Source organism: Pseudogymnoascus verrucosus (assembly GCF_001662655.1).
Source record: "Pseudogymnoascus verrucosus strain UAMH 10579 unplaced genomic scaffold scaffold_24, whole genome shotgun sequence".
In the NCBI taxonomy this organism is placed as follows: Eukaryota; Fungi; Ascomycota; class Leotiomycetes; order Thelebolales; family Thelebolaceae; genus Pseudogymnoascus; species Pseudogymnoascus verrucosus.
In genome coordinates, this window is record NW_017263675.1 from 253,549 (window position 1) to 279,437 (window position 25,889).

Sequence of the window (25,889 nt, forward strand, 5' to 3'; positions counted from 1 at the left end):
CTCGGATCCTCGCCGAAAACACCGAAGACCCCCCAAGCACGAACCGCTCCACGAACCGGGCGCGGGCGCTCTCACTCACACGAAACGCACCTCAAAAGTATTTAGGTTGCGTATTTAGGGTGCGTTTCGCACGTTTCATTTGAGTCAATTTGATACTGGAACTTCGGGGAATGCTTCATTTCGACTTCCACTTCCGTCTTTGGACCCCGAGGTGCTTCTGCTTTAAATTGAGTTATACGTGAGCTAGCCTAAGTTGTAGGGGAAACCTTGGTTGAAGTTGTAGGGGGGACCTTGGTTGAGGTTGACTATAGGCGGGCAGGGGTCTTAAATAGCGCGGAGTCGGGCTAGTTTAGGCAGCTGAATGTTAGAATGGTAGGCTGTACAGTGGGGCGTCTCGGAGAGTTCCATGAACCGTTTCTACGTTCAAATTTTAAATCTGCCGATTTTTTCCTAAATCATCCTGCCACATACCGATCGATCGATCACATACGCAAGCACCCTGCGACGCATCCAAGTTCCACCGTTGAAGCACGGCATCTTCCAAAGACTCTGGATCGACGACCACCAACGACCCTGCTTCTCCTCCGCATTCGGCAACCTGCCAATGTATTGATAAGGTCCATCTAAGCTGAATATTGGCTCACGGGCCAAAACATCCGGGCCGCGGCGGAGTCTAGACCTGTCAGATGTCAGTATTGTTGACTATAGGCGAGGATAACTCCGCAGTCGGCCATACTCTGTGCACTTGGCGTTACATGTTGATCTTACGAGATGGCTTGTTCCATAGTGCGTGGTGAGGAATATGTTTCAACAACAACAAGCCGCCACCGCTGTGGAAGTGGTGCCGAAAAGTTAAAAGTAGCTAGGAGACATCTATTTGCATTCCTACTAGGACGCTTATCGTTTCTTAAATCTTGAAGCATAGTTCCATTCGGTTTAATTAGTGCACTATCGGTGTTCTATTTCATAAGTATCTCACGCCAATGTTGTCTATCTTACACGTAGCCCGCTGCATATTATTGTATTAAATGGCTAAATACCACCCTACGTGGTGTAACTTTTACAAATAAGTTCATGCGCTATGCATATATACAGTCTAATTTAGTCTATCTAGTCTTGCACCCAATTCGCTATCGCTCATACACCAATACCAAAACACCTCGTATCCTCCCTCCCCCTTATGCTGCATCCTTCGCAAGCACCTTGTCATCCAACGCCACAGCCTGCGGGCCGATGTACTCGCTTTGACGCCAGAACCAGAAGCCGGCGATAAACACCGACAATCCGCCCGTGATAAGCGACGACCAGTTCATGACATCGATGCTGAATGGCGCGCCATAGGGGATGCAGAAGATGACAATGAATGCGATAATGTACAGGCAAGCGATGCCGTTGACAACAAACCCAATGGGCCCCTTCATCCAGAACCAGCCGGGTTTAACGATGCTGCGGCCACTGAGTAGATGCGGCAAGATAGCACAAAGGAATGAGAGGGTTGATAGAATGATGTATGCCCCGACGAAGGCGTTGAAGGCGGCCTCAGATCCGACGTAGATGCAGCCCATAATGGTGTTGATGACACCGCACATGAGAGTTGCGTTGAAAGGGTTCTGGAAGGTGGGGTGTACCTTTGCGAAAACCTTGCTGTAAGGGGTTGCGTTGTCGCGGGAGAGCGTCCAGAAAGTTCGTCCGGCAGTGATGTAGCAACCGATACAGGTGATGAAGGTGGGCAGGAAGGTCACGACAAGAAGACCAACAGCTCCGGGGTTGCTTCCTGTGGCTTGACGGTAGATGTAGGCCAGCGGGAAGGTCGAGGTTGCCTCAAAGATTGCGTCGAGGTCCTGGATGGAGTAGAAGAGGGCAATGATGTAGAACAACGCCGTGATGAACCCGATGGAGTATTGGGCGAACATAGCCTTGGGGATATTGCGACTCGGGCTGTGTAGCATTAGTTACATATTCCAGTATCAGATCCACGTGCAGCGACTTACTTGGGAATCTCCTCGGCGAGATGGGTAACGCAATCTGGCGAACCAACGGCGAAAGCACCGTTGAGCATACCAGCCACGAAGACGAATCCATTCTCCTTGTAGCCAGTAAGGTTTTGCCACTCCCTCCACACAAAGTCATCAGATGCGTAAGGCAGTCCGTTAACCTTTGGCATCACGACGCACACGATGATACAAATGAGGACGCCGGCGATGATGAGGAAGCCTCCCAGGTTGCCCACCATTGGCAGAGCCTTGTTCCCAAACATGACAGTGAGACAGCACAGCCATGTGCAGATGAGGTAGCTGATGAAGACGTGCCATGACTTTGCGACGAACTCTGGGTGAAAGAGAGCGTACATAGAAACCGTCTGGTTAGCCAAGATGGAGGAGATAGAGGCGGCTCCAAAGACCCATGCTAGGAAGTTCCACCACCCGGCGAAGTAGCCACAAGGACGTCCATACTTTCCAGCAGTGATGGATGCCCAGTGATAAACTAAAAGCGTCCCGTTAGCGAAGTACATTCGTGCCGTCTTGGGAGATATGTACCTCCACTGGAAGATGGCATAGCAGAAGCCAGCTCTGCAATTGATAGCGCAATAAGCCAGTAAAAGACAGACACGGTAATTCTGTGGCTTGGTTAGCTCGCTCGGATCGACATATTGATGAGGCCTCGGATGTCTTACAATTCGTAAATAACGCCCGGAGGCCCTCCATTATAAATCGCAATGACCTGCGGCACGGGTCAGATTTGAATTGCTTCCTCAGAACCTCCAAAAACAACTTACAATACCACCGCCAATTGCTACCCAAGTATTTCCCGTCGTGATAGCGACAGAGCAGAGACTCAGCAGCGAAAAGTGTCGCTGGAGCTCCTGGACATGGCCAGAGGCATTGATGAGCCCGGCATTTGGCTGTTCAAGAGAGGCATTTGGCTGCTCAAGGGGCGGGGAGGAGCCCTCAGTCTCAAAGACGGCTTCCCCCTTCGTATCCTGCTGCTTCTCGCTTAGTGACATCGGCGACCAGAGTCAATCAGATCAATAGTGGCTGTTATAGTATATGCAGTATCGACGCCAATCCGAGTAAACAGAGAAAGAGCGACGTTGGTGTTATGAAGAAGAAGAAGAGGAATTGGAGATCGAGAACGAGAGGGGTGTCGGCGTTGGAGTAATTTGGTTTTCCATGCATGGATGGTACAGTAGGTTACGTTACTCCACACCCCATCAGCACATGGCAACTCCATTACGATAGAGTAACACCACAACACATGGGCAAACACGAACTAGAACGTCTCCAATGTAGCACTTCAGGCCAAGTATTGGCTGACCCATTGACCCCCCCTCCAACTCGAAGGCCTGTAAGCGAAGGAAGGGGTGCGAGAAATGGCAGGAGCGAGATGTCATAGCACAAATGTCCGTCCGGGGCAAGAAACCGTTCGGGGCAGATTCGTTACAAGATCCGGCGACCCGCGCGCATTGATCTCGCTGTCTGCATTGATCCATTGATCCTCACCTTTACCACCAAAGGCGCAGCCAGTAGCATTGTTTACTTATCGCCCATGTACTGTTCTGCACGTCCACTATACTCCGTAAGTGAGAATGCCAAGATCCGCGCCGTATTGGGCCCTCCTCGCCGATTTTTAGCGCAAGATGCCAATCGCCGACCCTCAGGGTATAGGGTATACCCATTTCCAGGGCTGTTCCCCCCCTATACTAGTAGGGTAGTATGCATAGACTAGCGGATGATATGATAACTAGTGAGACTTTGGATTGGACGGGCGACGAGGACCGTGAGAATGGTCACCTATGATCTTCCGAGCCCAGCACAACCAAGTTCTTCAGCGCAGGGAGCGTGCAGGGGCGCTGATGAGAAATCGCTCTCCTCCAGATATTTCATACATAGGGTCCTATGCCTACCCCCTGTATTCCAGGGTCGTGTTGTTAGAAATTGCGCCGTACAGGACAAGCCGTACAGGACAAGACGACTTTTACGACCAGTCGCCGCACCTCGTCGTCCAACACGTTGACACTCGAAAAAATATACAGGGACGGTATTTCCGGGTTTCTGGAATCCAACAAAACTTTCTTTTGGCTCTTCCAACATTTGATGGAGTCTATTTTCCGATCACAATTTCGATAGGTCGACTCTGCAGAAAATAACCATAAATCGTCCCCCAGCCGATTTGGTTGGCCGAAAAACGCAGCCATGCCTCAAGCAGATGCGAAAAACTTTGCCATGGAGACATGGACGCTGTATGGCGTAGCGATGCTGGTTGTTGCTCTACGATAGTAAGTTAAATGGCTGTTCAACGGGTGTTGGGGGCGGTTTTTATCACTCGTTGGGTTTGTCGCGCAGTGCAAAACTCTAACCTCGCGCAGCACCGCTAGAATCCGTCGTTTCGGTATCAGAAACCTCAAACTAGACGACTATGCGATGGCTAATGGAGTCGTTTGGTATACGATCTTATGCGTGGCCTTCAACCAGATCAAATTTGGCGACGGGTCGAATCTGATGGAGCCAGACGAGATTGCTGCGTTGACACCAGAGCACAGGGCAAGCAGGGTCGCAGGGAGCAAATGGGTCTATGTCTCTGAACACTCTATGATTCTCGCCATTTGGAGCACAAAAATATGTGTACTCGTTCTGTATGCCGGTATCACGTAAGTACCTCCACAGGATCCCCTCCTTCGAGCAGCACTGATTTGGAAACAGCGAGGGACTCGCGCAAAGGAAGTGGGTGAAATACGTATCAATCTACACGGCACTGAGCTTCGTCGGCAGCGAACTCGCACTTTTCCTCATCTGTCGACCAATCCAACAATACTGGGCTGTCCCAGCTGCAAACCGTTCGTACCCCCCTCCTCCATCCCACCCCTTCTTCTTACCAGCCCACTCCTAACACCCCTCCCAGCACAATGCTCCAACTACCAATACTTCGAAATAATCCAAGGCTCCCTCAGCATCCCCGGCGACATGGCCATCCTCGCGATCGGCATCCCGATCCTCGTGCAAGTGCGCCTGCCCATCCAACAAAAAGCCATCCTCCTCCTCATCTTCGGCATGGGCTTCTTCGTCATCATCGCCGCCATCCTGACCAAAGTCTACTGTCTCGTGCCCGCCCTGATCTCCTACGTCTACATGAACTGGTACTTCCGCGAAGCCTCCGTGGCCATGTACGTCACCAACCTGCCCGCCGTCTGGCCTCTGTTCCGTGAGGTTTTCCCGAACCTCAATCTCTCGGGCTCGCACGCGAAGGCGACTGGGAACACGAGCGGAGCGACGAGGCCGTGGGCGCACTCGGGGAGCAGGGCGAGGATTAACTCGAAGGATTTCGATATGAAGGAGTTCTCGAGGGGGAGGGGGGCCGAGAGCCAGGAGAGGATTAATGATAGTGATTCGAGTGAGGGGATTGGGGAGGGGCCGATGGAGATTCAGAGGGATGTGACGTTTACGGTGCAGTCCGAGAGTGTGGATAGGGGTGCGAGGGGAGCCGGCGCGGGGGTGGGGGAGAGGTGGGAAACGAATAATGTTACGACGGTGGTGAGTGGTGTGCGGTAGGGGGGGTTATATTAGATGGTAGAGGAATTGATGGGTCGGATTATATGATTGAGATGCCACTTTTTACAGAGGCGTCGCTTGGCTACCGAGAAAATGTTACTACTGTCGTGTGTTCTGTACGATAGATATTTTATATAAAACGTCCAAGCAATTGATGTGTGGTATCCTATGATTAGGATGTACCACACTTCCCAAACTCCTTGGCTTGGTGTACTTGGCCCTCGAATCAAACCAATAAATCGCAAAAGCCACAACTGATGATCATCAACCTATAGGTTAACTCTCACCCAACTAGTAGCTGCGTTACGTACTCCATAGCACACTAACTGACCTAGCTAAAACGATCGCTATTTAGGACCAAGATTTTCAGTGGATAGGGTTCGTCGGTTGTCAATCCCCGCACTACCTTTCACCGAGCCCACCGAGTTCCACCATCCCTCGGTCCGCTCATAAAGACATACCCGTCCCCACCAAACTCCACAAGGCATCCGAGCACACCCGCTCAAGCTCCTCACGGGCAACATCTCGTCAAAGCAAAGGGCAAATGGTGAAGGGCAAAGGGCCAAAGTTTCCCATGAATATTGACATCCACTCCATTATCCCTATTAGAAGTAGTCGTGGGTGGAAGCAAAGTGTGTTCGCGAGAAGATGTGGAATCAATGTGCGTTCGTGACTACTAGATATTATAAGTACCTTTATATAGTAAATGGTATGGATGTAACGTGACTTAATGTAATAAAAACGTAGAAACATAAGTATAATATTTCTAATAAAAACATATACGAACTACCTTAAATGTTCTATTGTCGTTTATAAATTCAATGGGATGATATGTATATATATGATACTGCTTATGCTAGAAGCATTTAAATTTTATAAGGCTGTAAAGTTGTTAATTTCCGAAAAGGATATAAAAGAGACATATATTAAAGGTATAGAAAATTAAAAAGTTACGATTTAAGTCAATTTACTATATAAAACATCGCGAACGCTTTGCTTCCAGCCATGATTAACTGTAGGTAGGTAGGTAGGTGACTGCAGTGGTTCTCAAATATATCCCACCTCCTACCCCTTTTTTCCGAGCAACACCCGCACGCACAAACTCACCACACGACACGGGGTACCAGCCAACATCCCCTCAAAGAGTCAAGAATCAAGAACTAATCCCACGAATATTTACAATCCCATTTCCATGGCGAATTACAAGCACCCGTAGCTATAGGTAGGTAGGTAGGTAGGTAACTGATGGTTCTCAAACATATCCCATCCTGCCCCTTTTTTCTAGGCACACCCCCCCACAAGCTCAACACACGGGCAGCATCAACATCCCCTTACCCCTCTCTTAAAGGTCAAGTTCAAGAATCCCATGAATATTTACAACCCCATCCATTCCATCTCTGTTACAAGCACCTGTACTACGGTGGTATTAATCGCACTTCTCAAACACACCCCCATCCCCCTACCCCTTTTTTCGGAGCACGTCAGACAGCACGCACAAGCTCAACGGATACATGGGCAACCAACATCTCGTGAAAAGCACGGGCAACGTCAACACCTCATCAAAGGGTGGTCAACTTCAAGCGTCCCAGGAATATTACATCCATTCCATCTGTATGACAATAACTGTAGGTAGGTACAGTAGTATTGATGGTTCTCAAACATATCCCCTTTTCCTCACCGCTCTTTCACTACCGCCGATTACCCCTTTACTTTTCTCCCTTCAACTTCCTCACCATCCACCATCCACCATACACTCCCTTTTTATACCCTCACCTCTCACCTCTCAGCTCAACACCACCCACTACAACTCGCAGTATCGCTCTGCTCTCCTCTCCTCAACCACACTACTACACCACACCATGACGCAAGAAAAAAAAAAGTAGTTTAATAATATCATCCCCCATAGCCATCATCACCCCCCAATCACTCCGTCATCGAAACAAAAGGCTCCAAACCCCCATCACCAACTAAAAACACAGACACTAAATCCCATCAATCAAAAAAACAGAGTCCCCACCCGCTCCGCTCCGCTCCGCTCCCAATCTAAAAAAAAATGCCCAAAGGGTTCGGTTGTCCGTCCGTCCCCCGTCATCAAAGTCGTTTTTCGTCGTCGTTGGTCGAGAAACAAAAGAAAAGAGTAGTAGTAGTAGTAGTAGTAAGTAAGTATATATGTGAAGCGCACCAGCGCCATCCACATCAGCGCGCCTCCCCCTCAACGCAAGAACACCACGCCGTCTTCTCCACCTCCCCCAACTTCCACACCCCCCCCAATAGGAACGATCTTCTTCCTCCCCGCGCCCCACCCCCCGAACCAACCAATCCTATACTCCACCACGCCCTGGAGGATAAGTTCCCAGCTATGCCCCCCCTTAAGGATGTGGTCCCACTTCGCCCTCCCCTCCGTCGAGTTCCCCGGATCAGGTAGACGGAGCGCAGCAGTAGATAGGGACGCCGAGTGCCGGAATGGAGAGGCGGGGAAGGAGAGCGCGGTGTCTGTGCTTGTGAGGCGGCCGAGGAGGAGGAGGGGTGTATCGGATGGAGGGGGTGGGTAGGGATCCCACGGCGAGTCGTCGCGGGTACGGACCACCTCCCCGCCTTCCCCAGTAGTGCCACGAACTCCGTACCTCAGCGCGGCGCCGTCGCCGGCAGCTCGCGCGTAGAGGGCTTCATCGCCTGCGTACCGACTCTTTGCGTAGACGCTGACGTCGAGTTTATCCACGCCGATGGCGAAGACATTCGGATTCCTCGCCACGACGTCGACGTCAAGCAACAGCTCCGTTTTACTCGCCAACACATCCCTCAGCGCCGCGATCCTCACCCCGCCGAGAGGTTGCGTGGTACCCAGCAGCAAGGCCAGCGCGCCCGATACGACAAGGACGAACATCACCCCTAGGATGAGACATGCCCCAAACGGCGACCGGGAATTGCGCTGCCGTTGCGAGGGTGGTGGATTCCTACGGTGTCGCGAGCGCGTCGACCTTGTCCCCGATCCCACAAGCGGCGTTCGTTCGTCATCTGCGCCCGCACCATCGTCGATATCATACGTATGTGCGAATCCACCCTTGCGGACTGTGCCGTTCCCATTGACACCCCTCCCGTTAGCGCCAACGCGCGGGCTGGTAGGGCGGGAGGATTGGCGCATTGACGCCGAGTTGCCGAATTTCGACGGCTTAGTAGCGTGAGGAAAGGGGGATTCAGCATCAAAGAGTGAGGCGTGGGAGTTGGTGTTATTATTCCTCCCCCAGCGTCCAATATGATGATGTCTTATCGTTCCCCTCCCCGTCCCCAGAGCGCGCTGCGACGCGTCGTCGTCGGTAGCTGCATCAGAGGTAGGCGGAGGAGCGAAGGAGGAAGCGAATTTCATACTCTTCTTCATAGCGACGCTGTGGCCATTCGAGCCATCTAAGGTGTTTGCGAGGCGGCTAGGCGGGCCGGGACGGAGCTCGGCTTGCGATTGCGAGGCCATGGATGTAGTGCTTGGAGTGCGGGAGTGGAAGCGTCGCGGGCGCTCGTGGTCGGGGGGGTTTGATTCGTAGACGAATGTTTCGTCAGAGTCGGAGGAGTTTGCTTCGTCGACAGCGGAGGCGATTTTGGCTTCAAAGATATCTGCTTTCGAGGATGCTGCGCGCGGGTTCGTTAGTCTTCTGCCTATGGCTTGGAGGCTGGGGATGCGGAATTCGGAGAGTCCGGTAGTTAGTGGGGGACTGGAGGGAGAGGAGAAGTGGCCGAGCGCTGTGGCCGGGCGTGAACTTTCACTAGGAGATGATTTCGCACTTGCTGTCGTGGAAATGGAACGGAGAGAAGGGTGGTGGTGTAAGCGCGGCGGCTTGGGGGACCGGTGATGACTTGAGGAATCGGGAGTCTCACCAACGCCGCTCTGGACGGAGTGGGGTTTGCGCGCCGTCTTTCGCTTCTCCCTCTTGGGGCGGATGGTCTCGGAGCTGGGTTTGGTGCGTAGACTGCCGTTGACAGTGCCTGTCCCGCCACCGACGGCGACCTGGGGAATCGAGCTGACCGTCTCGGTCTCTACCGTCATGTTATTCGTTGCAGAGGCTTCTGCTGCCTTTTTACCTCCCAGAGCGCTGGAACTAGCCTGTTTCGCCAACTGCGCAGCATGAGGTCGGGGTGTGGTGTTCGCGCCTGTTGTGTGCCTCAGCTTGATCTCGCCCTTCTTCTCGCCGCTCTCGCTGCCGCTATCCGTCGTTGCAGCCGCGGGTGACGACTTCATATTCTTGGTAAACGCTTGATCAATCGCGATCTGCTCTTCTGGCAAGCCTCCTTGCTTCCATTCCTGTGAGCGATCCAGACCTATCCCAATCCCAGGGCTGCCGGGCTGGCTGCTCTCCGGCACAGTCTCCAATGTTGTAGCGCTCGTGCTGACTCCGCGACCCGGACTGCGGATGCCAGACATAGCTAACGACTCATCGTAATCCGTGTCGGTATACCCCGACTGCGCGCTCTCATTCGACGTCTGGAACTGCAGCGTGCTGATCGGTGGCAGCTCTTGGTCTGTCTTCCTCGCCATGCCGGTTGGTCTGTTGATTGGTGGCGGCGACTTCAATCGTGGTGATATCGGCCATCTCGGGGCGTCTTTGAATTCTGTCGGGACGGTGATTTTCTGTGGTTGCGGTGCTACGATGGCGGTGTCTGATATCGAGGGCTTCAGAAGTGGTGTATTCGCCGTTGATAGAGCTCTCTGCACCGCCGCACTCGATGGAATATTCGCAGCCATAGCACTAGCCGACCGTGACGGGCTCGGTTCCTGGCTGCTCTTCCTCCGGCCATTTCCTGTCCTGACGGTGGCGGACCTCACCGTCGGCCTCGCTGGTGACGGTTCGCGAGAGGGTTTCGGTGAAGCTGTATTCGATGGTGGTTGTGAGTTGATGAGTTTCTTCGTGCCCGGTGCAGGTGAGTGCGAGGATTTCCGGGTCTGTGTGGGTGATGTCGTCGAGGGATTGGCTGATTTCGAAGCCATACTCGACGGGGTAGCCTGTGTCATCTCCGGCGCCTGGCTCGGATTCCTCAGCGGCTTGTCCTCCATTCTGTCCTCCTCACTCGGCTCAGCCAGCGTGGTGGTGTGTGTGTGTGTGTTGTGTGTTCGACGTCGTGCCGTCTTCGGGTCTCAACACCCGGCGACGGTGGCAATTACAATGCCCAACGGGCCGGTGTGTGTGGTGTCGATTACCTCCTCTCCTATTATAACAACTCACGCCTCTTCTGGGTCTCCGCGGGTGATGATCCCCAATGCTCGCCGTCCATCTGGGGAGCAAAGTTGATCAACTTTTTGTTATCGATAACGGGAGCGGCTTTTGCGTGGGTTCTTCCAGGCTGAAACGAACGACACGAGGGGGAGACAACTTGTGGTCTATGGATTCGGTTTTCGTGGATTGAAGCCGGCAGTAGTTGGCAAGTGTTTCGTGATGATTGGTATTGTGCGTTCTTCCAGGTTCTGTGGGTATTGTTCGTCTTGGTGTTGCGCGTGGAAAGGGTTGACGTAGCAGCTGCCAGATGGTCTTCTCCTAGTATATGTACCGAAGGTCCAGTAGTGTGTTTTTAGTGTTTTCGGTGTTTTTGGTAGGGCAGTACTGTAGGTCAGTAAGCGGTGTCTCGTGTATGGGGCCAATGCGGGTATTTGATGTCGCAGATGGTCGATGAAGGTCGCTGTCGCTGGTTGATGATGGGGTCGACGGTGAGGTTGTTGTTGTTAGTTGTTTGTTGATGATGCTGTAGTCGTGATAGTTGGTCGTGTGTATTAATTATTGTATGGTTTGTGGTGAGTTGGTTGTTGTTGGATCAGTGACGAAGTTGACCTGAAGGAGGAAGAAGGCGAAGACCTACCAAGAAGGTTTCTTTGTTCCTTGACCCCGAAGCTAGAAGTAACTTTTGGTTAGTGGTACCCGAGTCTGCACCCAGCCACAGGTGATCTACTCGTACCTGTTAGCAAAACGATACATGCAGTCACTCACTCACTCAGTCCTAGAAGTAACTTTTACTTAGTAGTACCCAACTTCTACACTCAACCACAGCTGATCTACTAGTACCTATTATACAAAAGATACATGCAGACACTCTCTCACTCCTAGAAGTAACTTTCACTTAGTAGTACCCAACTCCTGCACCCACCCGCCGCCAGTCCCCTCGTACCTGTTATAAAAAAGATACATGCAACCACTCCCAGACACACTACAACAGGCCCAGCCCAACAAAAAATATGGCTCGCCCTGTTATTAATTCACTATATTTTCCACTCTTTCTGCTCCCTTTTCGCCCTCTTCGCCCTCTTCGCCCACTTCTTCCCTGTCTTCTTTACCCGTCGCGCATTCGCTGTCTCACAAGTACTCCATATAGTGTCATTTGTACCATCTATGTCCTACACGCACGCAGCATGTATCCTCTCACCGTACTCTCACACCCACTCCACCAAAAATAGCCCCTCTCTCCCCTCCCCTTCCCCCTTCCTCCCATACAACAAACTCCCTCTTACCGTCTTGGCTCATAGCAGGTACATGCACGCTCACAACAGTACCCTCCTCCTCAACTCCTCTACCTCCCCTCTACAAACACTCAACAGCACATCCCATCCTCCTCCTCCCCCCAAAACCCCGGAAAAGCCAGCGAGACACACAGCGAAAGGGGGCGAGGGAACACCCGCGGTAGCTCCCCATCTCCTCCGCCCACAAAGCCGGCACCGCGGAAAACGGTATAGCGCCCGTCCATGCCGCGCATCTAGAACCTCGCTGAAAAGGCGGCGATGACGTGGTTGCTTGGTCTGGAGCGAGCGAGGTTCGTTTGGGATGCGGGGAGGGGGGATTATGACATCGCCGGTTTTAACAAAAGCCGGCCGGCTGCGAGTTAGGAAGAGCGGAAGGGAAGGGGACGGAAAGGAAGGGAAGAAGAGACCCTCTGCTTGCTCCCCTCATTGCCCTATCCCCCTCATTTTTCGGTTTTCTTAATCCCGCATTGCTCTCTAATCCCGCATTCCACTATTTTTTTTGCCTCGCTCCCGGAAACGGGTTGGTTGTGCTACCTTACCCACCCACACTCACCGTTCCGCTTTCCTTTCCCCGGAAAAATAGTGGTGGAGCGGGGACGAGAGGCACCACGGCAGAGAGAGGGGGGTAGGAGGGAGAGGGACCACCACGGCAGAGGAGAGGGTGGCCACAACAGACGAACTGATGGACCGCTACAGGGGAGAAGGGTGAGGTGAGATGAGGTGGCCATACCCGATATTTCCTTATTCTCCATCTACCGTCGCGACTGGCGCTGCCGAATGCACTCACGCACACACCCACGCACGTATAGCCAGGCACGACACAGGGGGCCAAGACGGACATCGGCGCGGACTGACGCTTACTCGTAGTGCTTGCAGTTCAGTTTGTGGGATGGGATGCATGGCAGTGCAGTGACAGACGCCGGTAGGGAGCGAGTTAGAGTGTGACACTTGTTCTGGGTGTGGCTGTTGGCATGTTAGATTGGAAGCGCTGGGGATTGGGGAGGTAGGTAGGGAGGCTTGTCTGTCTATCTGTCAGCGAGATTACTGTATGTGGTAGGTTGGGGGGAGGGAGGTATCCTAGGTTGTTCATCCACGTGCACCGAGGCTGGATGCTATAGGATAGATAGCCAAGGTTGCGCACGCGAGTAGGATCTTGATAGGATCGCGATAGGTCGTACATGCGAGCATCTTCCTACACTTTCTCGTAGATCCTGTGCTCCTCGACGAGACTCTGACAGCGCACGACAGCTCAGCCCAGCGCAGGGCGATCCGGCGGTCCACACGTGACGTCTTTGACAGACAACGGCGAGTCGCGATTCCGAGAGTCTCGGAGTCCGTGTCTCTGTTGTAAATATAATCGCCGAGATAACGACCGGAAGGAGTAGGGATGTCCCACTTTTTGGGTGGTTTTAACGATTTTTCAACGGTCCTGCGTGGGGAGGAGCGCGTCTTACCTCACCGTTGTACTGTATATCCGCCTGAATCGCATAGACAGCCGCCAGTTAGACAGGCTCGGAGAGGGAGAGACAGAGGTCGCTCAGACGTCTCATCCCATCCGGTGCTCCATATCCCCAAATCCCCAAATCCCTTAACCTCTCCTCCCGGATCACTCATCTCCGTCCAATATCCCCCATCCCCGACCCGGTCCCATTTCTCATGTCAAGTATTGAATATTCAATATCAAGTAGACCTCACCGCTCATCCCCACACACACCCACACCCACAAACCCCACACACACCGCAGGTACCCGACCCAGCGGCACCGCCTACCCGCCCGCGCCACGTTGACAGCGCACCATCGCGTTAGTAGCTGGTGCATACTACATCACACGCCAGTAAGAGGAAGAGAGGGAGGGAGAGGGTGTGGGTGGTGGTGGTGCTGCGCCGAGGTTAGTTGGGTGATGGGGGTTTCTTCCGTAAAGTGTGTGTGGTGGTTGCTTGCCTGGTTTTTTCTTCAGCAAAGTTGGTGTGTGTGGTGTGCTCACATAATTCGGGGAAATACGTACGTGTAATTCTTCAACTTTGTAAGTGAAGTCTATTTTTCTTCCCATTTTTGCCTTTGTATTAGAGGAGGGGGAAGAGATAGCTTTTAAAAAAAAATTATAGAGAGGCTTAGGGTCATTATTATTTTGATTTATTATTTTGCCTTGCTATTAATTATTATTTATATTTGCGGAAAAAATACCATGGAAAATGTTATATTTTATTTCGAAATGGGAAAATGCATATAATTCTTTACTTTATTAGTAAAGATGTCAATCCTTCTCTACATTATCCTCTAGCGCTGGAAAGGTTTATAGCTACTATTATTACCATGCTATTAATCATGTTTTGTGTTTGCAGAAACATGATAGGAAATTCTTCATAATTCCTCCCTTTCCCTTGGCATTTTCTTGAGCACGCACTCCGCGGATGTGCAGACAGGTTAGCACGTGCAGTAAGGCTGTCAACTCGACTCAGCCCCAACATCGAAATGTCACGATAGAACTTGCGACCTTCCCTCCGATTCAATAGCTACAATTTCCAGTATTGAATCCTAGCGACGTCTATCCGCTGCCCACACTCCTCTTGACGCTGCCCGAGACCTTTATGTCACTGTGCTGAGCTGTGCGTTACAACCCCAAACCATGGATCCCCTCAGCATCACTGCAAGCACCATTGCTATCCTACAGGCCACAGCGACCTTAGTGTCCTATGTGAACGATATCAAAGGCGCCCCAAGCGACCAGGCGCGTTTCGCAAAGGAAGCGCAGAGTCTCTCGGACCTCCTGACTAATCTGATATGCCGGCTCGGTGAAGGGAAAGCAAAGTCCGAGGATTGGTATACGGCCGTTGAAGCGCTGGGGAAACCGGATGGGCCTTTAGGTCAGTATGGGACTGCGCTGGAGAGACTTCAGCGCAAGATTAAGGGTGGAGAGGGACTGGCGAAGATGGGGAATGTGTTGTTGTGGAAGTTTGTGAAGGAGGAGGTTGCGGGGATTTTGTTGCAGATTGAACGGATAAAAAGTTTGATTTTGGTTGCGTTGCAGTTGGACCATTTGTGAGTGCCATTTTCATATCGAGAAGTCCTTAAATCATATAAAATTAAAATATACTAATATTCTTAGGGAACTGTCTCGAGCAATTAAAGACTGCTTGGCTGAGATTTACAACAGCAATGAAGAACTGAAAATCGATATGAGTGCAGTCCTATGCTCAATGCCAGTGTTACAAGACGGAATCAAAAAGATTCAGGTTGGCCAAGACAGGCAGCAGAATCATGAACTCCTCCAGTGGATATCATCGACCGACTTCCCCTCCCAACTGTCTGATATCATAGCCAGGAGGCAGACAGGAACTTGCCAGTGGTTTCTTGAATCTTCTGAATTTAACAACTGGCTTTCTGGGACAGAGAAAACCTTGTTTTGTCCTGGAATTCCTGGGGCTGGCAAGACGATGGTATCAGCCATAGCAGTTGACCACCTTTATAAAACTACCCACAACAATAACATTGGAGTTGCATATGTCTTTTGCAATTATAAGGTGCAGTCGGAGCAGAACACACTGAGCCTGTTATCTGCAATTCTCAAGCAACTGGTGCAGGCACAACCGTCTGCCCCGGATGCAGCAAATACCCTTTATAATCTCCACCATGCTAGGGGGACGATGGCTACTGTCCACGAAATCTCAAATACATTGAAAGTTATGCTAAAAAGCTTCTCGACTGTATATATTGTGGTTGATGCTCTCGACGAGTGCTCGGATGAGCACAAAACCCCCCTCCGGCTCTTAGAAAGGCTCCGGGACCTACAGAATGATGGGGACATACGACTGATGGTTACGTCGCGCTTCATTCCGGACATAGAGGAACAATTTAAATTGGCACCAAAATTAGAGGTTCGAGCAAGCCCTGAAGACGTGGCAGAATTTATCAAAGGACAGATTCCCCGCCTTCATAGGTGTGTCCAGCGTGATGATGAGTTGAAGAGAGAGGTAGAAGAGCACATTGTTGAGGCAGTAGATGGAATGTTAGTATTGCCCCTTTAACAATCTAACATATTTTGGTCTCTTACGATTTTTCTAGGTTTCTACTTGCCCGCCTTCATGTTGATTCCCTTCTCGATAAGACGACTAAATCCAAAGTTCGAGCTATGTTGAAGGGCCTTTCTAGTGGCGAGGAAGCCTTAAAGAAGGCCTATGACGATGCGATAAAGAGAATAGAGGCTCAACAAGAGGGTTGTAGCGAGCTCGCAAAGAGAGTTCTAACGTGGATCTCATATGCAGAGCGACCGCTAACGACAGAGGAACTATGCCACGCTTTGGCAGTTAATCCTGGCGACACCGACCTAGATACAGACAACTTCGAAGATATGGATGATATTGTATCGTTCTGCGCAGGCCTTGTCACAGTTGACGACCAGAGCAATATAATCCGCCTCATCCATTACACCACGCAAGAATATTTCCTGCGAATCAGACAGGATTGGAATCCCACAGCTCAGCGGGACATTACAACAACATGTCTTACATATCTTTCATTTGACCCGTTTAAGACCGGCGTTTCAGGCATTTCTGGCATCGACGATTTCCAAGATATGCTTAAAACATATATCTTCTTTGAGTACGCTTCTCAACACTGGGCACAGCATGCAATGTCAGTACAAGAGCAGGTGTTGGAAGTGGCACTTCCTATCCTAAAAGATATGAAATTAGTATCCTATCTTGTATATCCACCGTATGAACTAAGAGCCTTACTCCGAGGCCTACGTTTCTCTGAACGGATAAAGAATACGACGGGTATACATCTAACAGCGAAACTTGGGCTACAGTACTTATTACGAGTGCTTTTAGCAGGACTAGGCGACTTTGGTAACGCCAACCTGAAAGACGACCGAGGCCAAACTCCGTTATCGTGGGCAGCAGAGCACGGACAAGCAGAAATCGTGAAGATGCTAGTAGAACGCGACGACGTGAATGTCAATTCAAAGGACAATCATGGCCAAACACCACTATCATCAGCAGGAATGAAAGGACACGTAGCAATTGTGAAGCTACTACTAGAACAGGACGATATCAGTGCCGACTTAACTAACAATTACGGCCAAACGCCGTTGTGCAAGGCAGCAGAGCAAGGACAAGTAGCAATTGTGAAACTGCTTATTGATCAAGATGACGTTAATGCCGACTCAAAAGACGACAGCGGCAGGACACCATTATTATGGTCGGCAGCGCTAGGGTTCGAAGAAATTGTAAAGCTCCTAGTAGAACGGGATGACGTTAATGCCGACTCAAAGGACAATGATGGCCGGACCCCATTATCATGGTCAGCAATAAACGGGCACGAAGAAATTGTAAAGCTGTTAGTGGAACGGGACGACGTTGATGCCGACTCTAAGGACAACGACGGTTGGACCCCATTAACATGCTCAGCACGGACAGGGTTCGGAGAAATTGTAAAGCTGCTAGTAAAACGGGATGACGTCAATGCCGACTCAAAGAACAATAATGGTCGGACCCCATTATCATTTTTAGCAGTAGACGGGTCGGCAGAAATTGTAAAGCTGTTAGTAGAACGGGACGACGTTAATGCTGACTCTAAGGACAACGACGGTCGGACACCATTATCATGGGCTGGGGAATGTGGCAAAAGCGAGATTGTGGCATTGTTACTACGACGTAACGACGTCAATGCTGACTCTAAGGACAATAGGGGCCAAACTCCGCTATCATGGGCAGCATATCACAATACCCGAATCGCAGTTATAAAGCTACTTGCAAGTAGGGAAGATGTTAAAGCCGACTCGAAGGACAACAATGGCCGAACGCCATTATCCTATGCAGCAACACAATATGGCCAAGAAAGCAAGTCTGTGAAGCTACTTTTGGAGAGGGACGACGTTGATGTCAACTCAAAGGATAATGACGGCTTGACGCCGCTGATGTGGGCGGCGCGATTTGGCTTCGAAGGGACTGTGAGGGTATTTGTGGAGCAAGAAAATGTTGATGTGAATTTAAGGGACAATGATGGCCACACGGCACTGTGGTGGGCGGAATCCGACGAAAGGGTGGGGTATCGAGGATGGGACGAAATTGTGGAAAAGCTGAAGTCGAAGACCTCTCCAATCGCATGAGACGAGTATGATCAGTATGTACATCCCTCAACTTAAATAATCTTATGACAATGGTTAACGCCTACAGTACTGATTGATAAAAGTCTATAGTTATACTCAAGAATACAACCATAACCTATACACCCAACTTACACGTAAATCCGCTAGACCTTCTAAATCTACTTAGATTACTGATAAAAAATACTCCCACCCTAGGCTCCTCCTTTCCGTAAATAAATCGAGCAAGTCAGTCCACCCACTACCAATCCAGTTTCAATACTATTTCTCACGCCAGACTCCCGACTCCACGCTTACGAAGGCACAGAATCGCCCTCTCCCAACCCAGCATGCCTCCTCCAAGCGCCTACTCCACTTCCCCTATCCTTCAGGCTTAGCTATAATACTCGGTCGCAGCGTAGCCTCACTCTCCTCCTCCTCCTCCTGCGCGCCCCCCATCGCCTCTATCATCTGCCTCTCCACTCTTTCACACACCTCTCTCCGGCGGTCCTATCACTCACTGGCCCCTCATCGGGCGCATCGTTCACCTCACTCGGCACGGACACCTCCTTCCGAGGCGGAACGGGTCTGCGGAATCGGTCGTACGTACAGGCTTCTAGAAAATAAGAGAAAGGCACCTGAACAACGTACATAAGCTGAAATGTGCGATCATCGCCGAAGGCCATGAAGCCGGGTTAGCGGATTTCTATAAGTGGAACCCGGATGTTGGACGTGACTTTCTCAACATGTGGCCTGATTACTATGTTTCTGTTAAGGTATAGTTGGGGTTGGGAGTTTTAAGACGACTGCGGTAGATCGACATTGTAAGTATAAAATAACAGATATTATTTTCTTATAAATACCTATAGTATAAGCTGCATAGGCAGTATTGATGTTGACAATTGGTGATTAAAATAAGGTTTGAAGGGCAAGGAACGGAAACCCCGTTAAAACGCTAGTAGGGTCCACCAAGGCTCGATATTATTTGTACGTAGACAGGTGAGCCATACTCTTCCTGTACATTACAATCACCCGCTAAATCCAATACCGCAGTGAGAAATTTCTCGAGTAAATGGCATCTTCAAACTCAGAAACCGCCGAGGTCCCAAATCATGCTAGTCCTGCGCTTCGGCTTCCGCCTGAAATTGTCAAGATAATTGTCGATCAGGTTCCCAACAGCACCATCAAGAGTCTGCGTCTCACCTGCCGTCTTTTCTTGGAAACAGTGGATCTGCGCCTTGATCGTGTCTTTATATCTGCGAACCCGCGCAATGTTGAGGTTTTTACTGCTATTGCAAATCATGAGGTCTTTCGTGCCAAAATCACCGAGATCATCTGGGATGACGCGATCCTGTACGTCCGTCCTATGCCGCGCAGTGAAGTGGAGGCTCTCTACGGATCGGATGATGAATATCAAGACTACGTGGACGAGGACGAGGGAAGGGATGAGAATGGGATTGATTGGAGAGGCGATGTCCCAGGATGGTTTCGTATAGGTTGCCGGGAAAATATTTACCATATAAAGGACGACCGCGAGTGCGATTTGGACAGGCTGAGCCTCGTTGCAATGGCACAACAGGTCACCGAGCAAATGCCTATGGAGAAGGCATGGGCATACTATCAAGAGCTACTGCAACAGCAGCGCGATGTCCGGGATTCGCAGGCACATATCAACGCATTGGAGAAATACGTCGGATCCTTCCCGGCGCTGAAAAGAATAACCATAACGGCGGCGACACATGAAGGGTTGTATAATCCATTGTACGAAACGCCCATGATCCGCTCCTTCCCTCGCGGGTTCAACTACTACCTTCCATTTGGCTACCCCCCTGCTGACCGGTGCCAACCGGAATGTGACGAGTGGGACGAAGATGGCAACGACTGGCAAGGTTTCCGGACCGTGATGCGCGTTTTAACAGAGGGCAGGGATTGTTACAGAGTGATGGACTTACGTATTGATGATAATGAGATGGGGACGATGGGACTAAACTCGCGGGTGTTTGAGAAGGAAAATCGCACCTTGGATAACTTCGAGGCGGTACTTGCGCTCCTAAATTTTACGCACTTGCAGCTTGATCTCATAGTAGATGAGCACTACAGCCAGGCGGAAATATTTTGCAATGGGCTTCTTAGACGTGCACTGGCTGGTGCTTCAGGCGGGCAAGGCTTAAAGCACTTGAGCCTGAGCACGGACATATCCATGCACATGTATGAGCCAGGCGATGATTGCGACTGGTATATTCCTCTCGCAATGATATTTACACCCACTCGCTATTCAAGGCTTCAACACTTTGGCCTTGCCAGCTTCTACGTGGAGCAGGACGATCTTCTGGCTCTCCTTGCGTCTTTGCCAAAGACTCTACGGTCGGTTGAACTGAGTAGAATCGAGATCATGGATATCGGTGGCAGCTACCAGACGCTATTATGCGCGATACGTGACAAGCTGGGCTGGAAAGAACGGGTCCAAAGGCCAACACTAGCCATTAGCAGCGAGTTTAATTATTCTCGACCCGAACGAACCTTGTGGCTCAAGGATGAGATATACAGTTTCTTGTATCAGGATGGAAGCAACCCGTTTGAAGATGATTAGGCAGCTAATCCTGATTGTATGAGGTACGGGTTGGCCGGGTGAAAGATTTGATCACGAGCGCCCGCATGTGGATATTTAAGATTTGGCTGATTTGGGCTATGTAAAGGAGATGGGCCCGCGGTCTGTGGAGCGGCCGTAGCCATAGTCACTATAGATGTGTACATAGCCACCGCAATCCTAGATGCCCTGAACAGTATTTACCCTCTAATGATGCCTATAGTCCACTGCAATACATCACATTTTATGAGCCCCACAACGCTTTAAATTTGCTACCTTCATCTGCAAGAAGCGCATCTGGCTCGCCATACTCCACAGCTCGTCCATTCTCAAACACTACGACCTTATCAAAATTTCTGATGGTCTCTAACCTGTGAGCTACAGCAATGACGGTACAGTCAGTGAAATGATCCGAGATGATCTTCTGCATGAGTCTGTCGGTCTGTAGATCGACGCTCGCCGTTGCTTCATCGATAAGAAGGATTTTGGAAGGCCTCAGCATGGCTCGTGCGAGACAGAATAGCTGGCGTTGTCCATGGGATAGTAGATCTTCTGCTTCCATCGGCACATCTAGGCCACCGGCATCTGCAACTATTGACCACAATCCAACCGTTTTTAGGGCCTCCTCGACAGCAGAGTTGTTTTCCGCAAGGTTTAGGGGGTCGATGTTTTGTCTGATAGTGCCTTTGAGAAATACCGGCTCTTGGGGTATTACTTCGAGGCGGTTTCTAAGAACCTTTCGCGGGATTGTTGACAGATCGACTCCGTCGATCGTAACTGACCCATTGTTGATTTCGAGCATATGAAGAAGTAGAGCTATAAAAGAGGATTTGCCAGAGCCAGATGGCCCACAAACCCCAATTTTATGACCAGCGGGGATTTTCAGACTGATATTATGGAGAGCCGGTTGTTGGTCAAGTGCGTAAGAGGCGGAGATAACCGAGAGAATGATACTGCCCTCTGATGGCCATTCTGGCCGTACATCCTGAGATTCCATTGGTAGATTCTCAGAACGAGTACTGTCAACGAACGACTTTATTCGAGAAACAGCACCTAACGAAGTTTCAGTTGCGGTCCAGTGTATGATGAGTGCCGACAAAGTCATGTTGAACGACATGATGTTTATAAGTGCCAATCCGACAAAACCAGCATCAGCACTGTGGCGAAACTGTACTATCAATGCCACCAGAATGACAGCGAGCGCTGCCACGAGCAGGTCGATCACTAGCATCAGCCATCTCTGAATGCAAAAGAGAAGGTAAAACGGTCTTTGTGATGCATTCAGAAAAGCCATATTTCGTTTCTCCATATCCTTAGTCCATCCAAATGCTCGAATGGTGACCAGTCCATTCAGAGTCTCTAGGAAGTTGCTGTAGAGCGGCGCCTTGGATTCGAGGTCCATCAGTCTGATTTGGCGTGATGTGCGCAAATAGAACTTTTGCAACATGTACATCAAGAACAACACAAACGGCAATACAATGGAAAAGTATGATGCCGAAACACAGACAAATATCGCCTGTATGATCGCCATGAAGAAGTTGTTTGCTAGTATCAACGCAGCAATAGGAAGTTCTGCATCGATGACCGACAGGTCCTGGCTGAACCTGTTGACAATCTGCCCTGCGTCTGTAGAGGTAAAAAAATATAGTGGAGCGTTTTCAATGGTATCGAGTAGCTTTCCATGGAGATGGGTTGCGGAACGGGGTATCATGATGATAAAGAGCATGCCGGTTAATATCATGAGAGTAGCCATGGCAATGAATTCTCCCGCAAGAAGTACGCCCAGGTAAAGGCCGTTGACCGAGTTGCCGTGGACAGCAATGCTACTCGTCCAGAACTTGACCCAGAGATCTTTTAATTGTTAGCGAGCGTTAAAACTGGGAACGAAAAACCCCTACCTGGGAATTGCAGAAGCATAGAATAGCAAATCATCAAACCAGTCCATATGCCAACATTTCGCCACCCGGCGCTCGTGAAGTAATATTTATACGTGGCCCAGTTTCCAATGGGGCGATGAATGTCATCTGCAGCATTTTGTCGAGCTGTATCATCACTAATCTTTGCCTTCGCGATAGCTGCTTCTTCTTGAGGAGCATCACTGTCTTCTGATATATGTCGCGCCGCAAGACTGGCAACGTACCCACTAGCCGCCATAAGGTCTCCAAATTTTCCTTGTTCCGAAATCGTACCTTGATTCGTAAGTGCGATGATGTTATCAGCATAGGATAGGCGATGAGCGGCGTGTGTGACCAATATGACAGTTGTACCAAGTCGACGAAGTAACCCACTCTTTCCAAGTAGGCGTGAGAAAATTCGATCCTCACTTATGGCATCAAGTCCGCTGAAGACATCGTCTAATATCAATAATTGTTGTCGAGAATAAACTGCCCGAGCAAGCGCCTGTACAATGTTAGTAACAATAGCAATGAGGTTGGCGGAACATAACATACTATGCGCAACCGTTGGCCTCCAGATAATGCTGCCCCAGCTGAGCCTGCTTTGGTACGATCTTCCTCTGGAAGTGTTTCGATATCTGTGTCAAAGGCGCATGCATGGACAACAGTTGAATACCATTCTGGCTCAAAAATAGAGACTCCAATGATGTTGCTCCGAACACTGCTATTTTGGATCCAGGGGACCTGATCAACAAATGAAGCATGTTCTCGGTCAATGTAAACATTTCCCTTTGATGATGGAATTTCTCCAAGTAATCCTCGGAGGAGGCTAGACTTGCCACATCCGACGGGGCCCACAATCATCGTTAGATTGCCTGGCTGAACATTAAAAGAAACATCGTCGATGACAGGACTGCCCTCGTCGGACCAAGCAAGCGTCAAATTTTTAACACTGATGATGGCTGACGACCTATTCACGTTTGTCTGCGGCATGAAATCCCCCAACTCGATATCACGACCAGTGGTTGTGTCCATAGCAAATGTATCCAATATAGTCACTCTACTTGGCTGGCCCTGTAAAGGCATCCGATGATCCCTTTTGGTCGGTGAGGAAATGAATGCCTCGATCCGATTAAAACAGCCAATAGCTGCTATTAGTGGTGGAATTGAAAACACAATGGCGCGGATTGGTGCAACCAGCAGTGCAATAAGTGAGAGCGCTGTGAATGCCGAGGATACATCAAGTGTTTGTCCGTTACTATTGGCTACTATCACGTAGATAGCAAAAGCAGCTCCTGGGGCGAAGATATCGGACATATTACCGAAGGCAAGCATGACGACGAACAGCTTTCTCATTTTCAGAGACTCGGCAATTTCATCTAGTCTGAGCTTGTAGATGATGCTGGACATTTTGGAGTTGAGACCGAGCATTTTGACGCCCTTCATTGCCTGCAGCATTTTTGCAGTAGTATCAATCCTGGTCTGAACTCTTTCGATCCACGCCTTTTGAGCCTTTCCCATGTGCCGTGAGATTAGAAACGGGCCGGATATTGCCAAGGCTGTTATGAATAAAGGGCCCAAGAGAGCGATACCAATCTCCTTCTGTAATAGCCAGATTGCCAAAGTAATTTCCAGAGGGCTCGACCATATATTATGTATTGGTTGAACAGCAGTGCAGATTCGTTCAACGTCCAAGGACATCAGAGTAACGGCAGCTGATTCATCTAGGCTGGTAACTGATAGGTCTAAGGTTTGTGAATAGATAGCGTTCACAAGTGAGCCTCTGACCATTGTTGTCATTCTGTTTGCCTTATGCTGGTAAGCACCGCCAGTCACAGCCAGGCCAATGTAGACAAGTCCAAAAGCAGCCGTCAGGCCCCAGCCACGGTTAGTCGCGGATTCGGAATCAGGGTCTCTCACAAGCTTGGTGATGCTGTTAATAAGTAGGGGCTGCATGAATCGAAAGAATGTCAACGCCAGGCGTGGTAGCACGGAAGCTGTGAGGGGCTTCAGCATCATGCGGAACATGACCCATACTAGCGTGTGCTTTCCGGGATATTTACTGCCTATATGCGTATTAGTACCTGGCAAACAACGATAAAGAGAATAGGAGACATACGATGTGCCCAATGTTTATTGAATCTAATTTCAAGAGACTTCGATGACAGATCTCCATCAGCTGCAAACAGATCATCGTCATTGACAACATTTCTGAATCCCAGTCGAAAGAGCGGATTTAGCCACCAGAAGAGCCCACGAGAATAGAGGCCACTGGTGTTCTCTGGAGAACAGTCGGCATATGGTGTAAATAATATTTTCGTCTTATCCGTCGCTTCGGATATGAGAACAAAAAGCTTCACGGCAAGAATAGACGACGCAATACCATTCCCAGCAAAGTTGTCTCCACGTAGCCACCGCGTACGAAGTTGTGCAGCATCAAATAGTACCGTAAGAAGAAGATAGGCATTGATAATTGAGCTTGGTCGGACGTTTTTACTGTGCTCGACATATGACAGAATGGCTAGACCGAGGGTGGCTACCAGTGCAAGTAGGGCAGCAGCAAGTGAAGCACGAGTTTGAAGTGATGATTGTGACACTTCAATAACATTGGCGACTTGTAGAATACTGAAGACGGCAAGAATAACCTATCACTTGTCAGCAATTGTCTACCAAAATAAACTATAGCGCCTACAATCTTGGTCGTCAGAAGATAACTGCTAATGACTTTGTGGGGCGTCTTCCATAACTGTAAGATCCTTGGGGGTATTAAAAGCAGCAATACAGCCGAAGGTAGGATTGATAAGATTGTCTCCTCGAAAAGAAGAGTGAAATCAAACGTTGCACTGCCAGGAAGCTCGAAAAAGGGGCCAAAGCTATTATCGCCTGCGTATACAGTCGAATTGACTGCCCTCGATTGAAGATGCGCGAAACCCGAGTATGTTGCCATGGCGTCGAAAGATATTTAGGTAGAAGAGCCACTATAATTCCGTATCCTCTGCAGAGAAATGGTTCTAAATAGTATCTCTATTTATGGCAGCCTGATGTTGACAGGCATTGAAAGTTCTCGCTATTATCACCCATCAACGCACTATTCCCAAGTTCTGGGGTTTATCTGTGTGATGATTTGTAACCTCTAGGCAGAAGAACTGGAACCAATTGTTAGCCAGCCCGACGTCGCTTTCAGCATAATAGTGTCGTTGTTGACGCGTCGAGAGTTTCAACACCAAGGCACCGACTTTTAAGGTTCTCATTAAATTGCCGCCTGCACGCACGGCATATCAT

General features: G+C 50.0%; 7 protein-coding genes across 7 annotated transcripts; 3 read left to right on the forward strand and 4 right to left on the reverse strand.

The window, feature by feature from the left end:
- Positions 1–349: 349 nt before the first annotated feature.
- VE01_05817 (uncharacterized protein) lies at positions 350–785 on the reverse strand (the record flags this gene model as incomplete). The annotated part of the gene is made up of 4 exons (XM_018275275.1): positions 350–357; positions 384–417; positions 472–679; positions 769–785. The coding sequence occupies 4 exons, from the start codon at positions 783–785 to the stop codon at positions 350–352; spliced, it is 267 nt and encodes an 88-aa protein (XP_018129968.1).
- A 203-nt stretch (positions 786–988) lies between these two features.
- VE01_05818 (uncharacterized protein) lies at positions 989–3,277 on the reverse strand. The gene is made up of 5 exons (XM_018275276.2): positions 2,777–3,277; positions 2,675–2,721; positions 2,538–2,617; positions 1,992–2,484; positions 989–1,938 (listed from the first exon to the last, which is right to left on the reverse strand). Exons 1-5 carry the CDS (start codon positions 3,002–3,004, stop codon positions 1,179–1,181), a joined length of 1,608 nt encoding a protein of 535 aa, XP_018129956.1. The 5' UTR covers positions 3,005–3,277; the 3' UTR covers positions 989–1,178.
- A 473-nt stretch (positions 3,278–3,750) lies between these two features.
- Positions 3,751–5,742, forward strand: VE01_05819 (uncharacterized protein). Its single transcript, XM_018275277.2, has 4 exons — positions 3,751–4,276; positions 4,367–4,648; positions 4,701–4,834; positions 4,900–5,742. Exons 1-4 carry the CDS (start codon positions 4,194–4,196, stop codon positions 5,544–5,546), a joined length of 1,146 nt encoding a protein of 381 aa, XP_018130032.1. The 5' UTR covers positions 3,751–4,193; the 3' UTR covers positions 5,547–5,742.
- Positions 5,743–7,128: 1,386 nt separating this feature from the next.
- On the reverse strand, positions 7,129–11,358 carry VE01_05820 (uncharacterized protein). The gene is made up of 2 exons (XM_059463741.1): positions 9,414–11,358; positions 7,129–9,167 (listed from the first exon to the last, which is right to left on the reverse strand). The coding sequence occupies exons 1-2, from the start codon at positions 10,585–10,587 to the stop codon at positions 7,759–7,761; spliced, it is 2,583 nt and encodes an 860-aa protein (XP_059319676.1). The 5' UTR covers positions 10,588–11,358; the 3' UTR covers positions 7,129–7,758.
- A 3,181-nt stretch (positions 11,359–14,539) lies between these two features.
- Positions 14,540–18,339, forward strand: VE01_05821 (uncharacterized protein). The gene is made up of 4 exons (XM_018275279.2): positions 14,540–15,079; positions 15,147–16,046; positions 16,103–18,163; positions 18,233–18,339. Exons 1-3 carry the CDS (start codon positions 14,667–14,669, stop codon positions 18,147–18,149), a joined length of 3,360 nt encoding a protein of 1,119 aa, XP_018130055.1. The 5' UTR covers positions 14,540–14,666; the 3' UTR covers positions 18,150–18,163; positions 18,233–18,339.
- Positions 18,340–19,197: 858 nt separating this feature from the next.
- On the forward strand, positions 19,198–20,715 carry VE01_05822 (uncharacterized protein; the record flags this gene model as incomplete). Its single annotated transcript, XM_018275280.1, has 1 exon — positions 19,198–20,715. One exon carries the CDS (start codon positions 19,198–19,200, stop codon positions 20,713–20,715), a length of 1,518 nt encoding a protein of 505 aa, XP_018129972.1.
- Positions 20,716–20,891: 176 nt separating this feature from the next.
- On the reverse strand, positions 20,892–25,554 carry VE01_05823 (uncharacterized protein; the record flags this gene model as incomplete). The annotated part of the gene is made up of 5 exons (XM_018275281.2): positions 20,892–22,563; positions 22,611–23,112; positions 23,163–24,673; positions 24,727–25,252; positions 25,300–25,554. The coding sequence occupies 5 exons, from the start codon at positions 25,552–25,554 to the stop codon at positions 20,957–20,959; spliced, it is 4,401 nt and encodes a 1,466-aa protein (XP_018130023.1). The 3' UTR covers positions 20,892–20,956.
- Between the last annotated feature and the right edge of the window lie 335 nt (positions 25,555–25,889).

Excerpts from the sequence above, each read along its gene's own strand:
- VE01_05818 (XM_018275276.2), bottom strand. The coding sequence starts at position 3,004 with ATGTCACTAAGCGAGAAGCAGCAGGATACGAAGGGGGAAGCCGTCTTT. Across the intron at positions 2,485-2,537 it reads TATGCCATCTTCCAGTGGAG|TTTATCACTGGGCATCCATC; the intron begins GTACATATCTCC and ends GGACGCTTTTAG. Across the intron at positions 1,939-1,991 it reads CTCGCCGAGGAGATTCCCAA|CCCGAGTCGCAATATCCCCA; the intron begins GTAAGTCGCTGC and ends AATGCTACACAG.
- VE01_05819 (XM_018275277.2), top strand. The coding sequence starts at position 4,194 with ATGCCTCAAGCAGATGCGAAAAACTTTGCCATGGAGACATGGACGCTG. Across the intron at positions 4,649-4,700 it reads GTTCTGTATGCCGGTATCAC|CGAGGGACTCGCGCAAAGGA; the intron begins GTAAGTACCTCC and ends ATTTGGAAACAG. Across the intron at positions 4,835-4,899 it reads GGCTGTCCCAGCTGCAAACC|CACAATGCTCCAACTACCAA; the intron begins GTTCGTACCCCC and ends CACCCCTCCCAG.
- VE01_05820 (XM_059463741.1), bottom strand. The coding sequence starts at position 10,587 with ATGGAGGACAAGCCGCTGAGGAATCCGAGCCAGGCGCCGGAGATGACA. Across the intron at positions 9,168-9,413 it reads CTCCGTCCAGAGCGGCGTTG|CATCCTCGAAAGCAGATATC; the intron begins GTGAGACTCCCG and ends ACCCGCGCGCAG.
- VE01_05821 (XM_018275279.2), top strand. The coding sequence starts at position 14,667 with ATGGATCCCCTCAGCATCACTGCAAGCACCATTGCTATCCTACAGGCC. Across the intron at positions 15,080-15,146 it reads GCGTTGCAGTTGGACCATTT|GGAACTGTCTCGAGCAATTA; the intron begins GTGAGTGCCATT and ends TAATATTCTTAG. Across the intron at positions 16,047-16,102 it reads GTTGAGGCAGTAGATGGAAT|GTTTCTACTTGCCCGCCTTC; the intron begins GTTAGTATTGCC and ends CGATTTTTCTAG.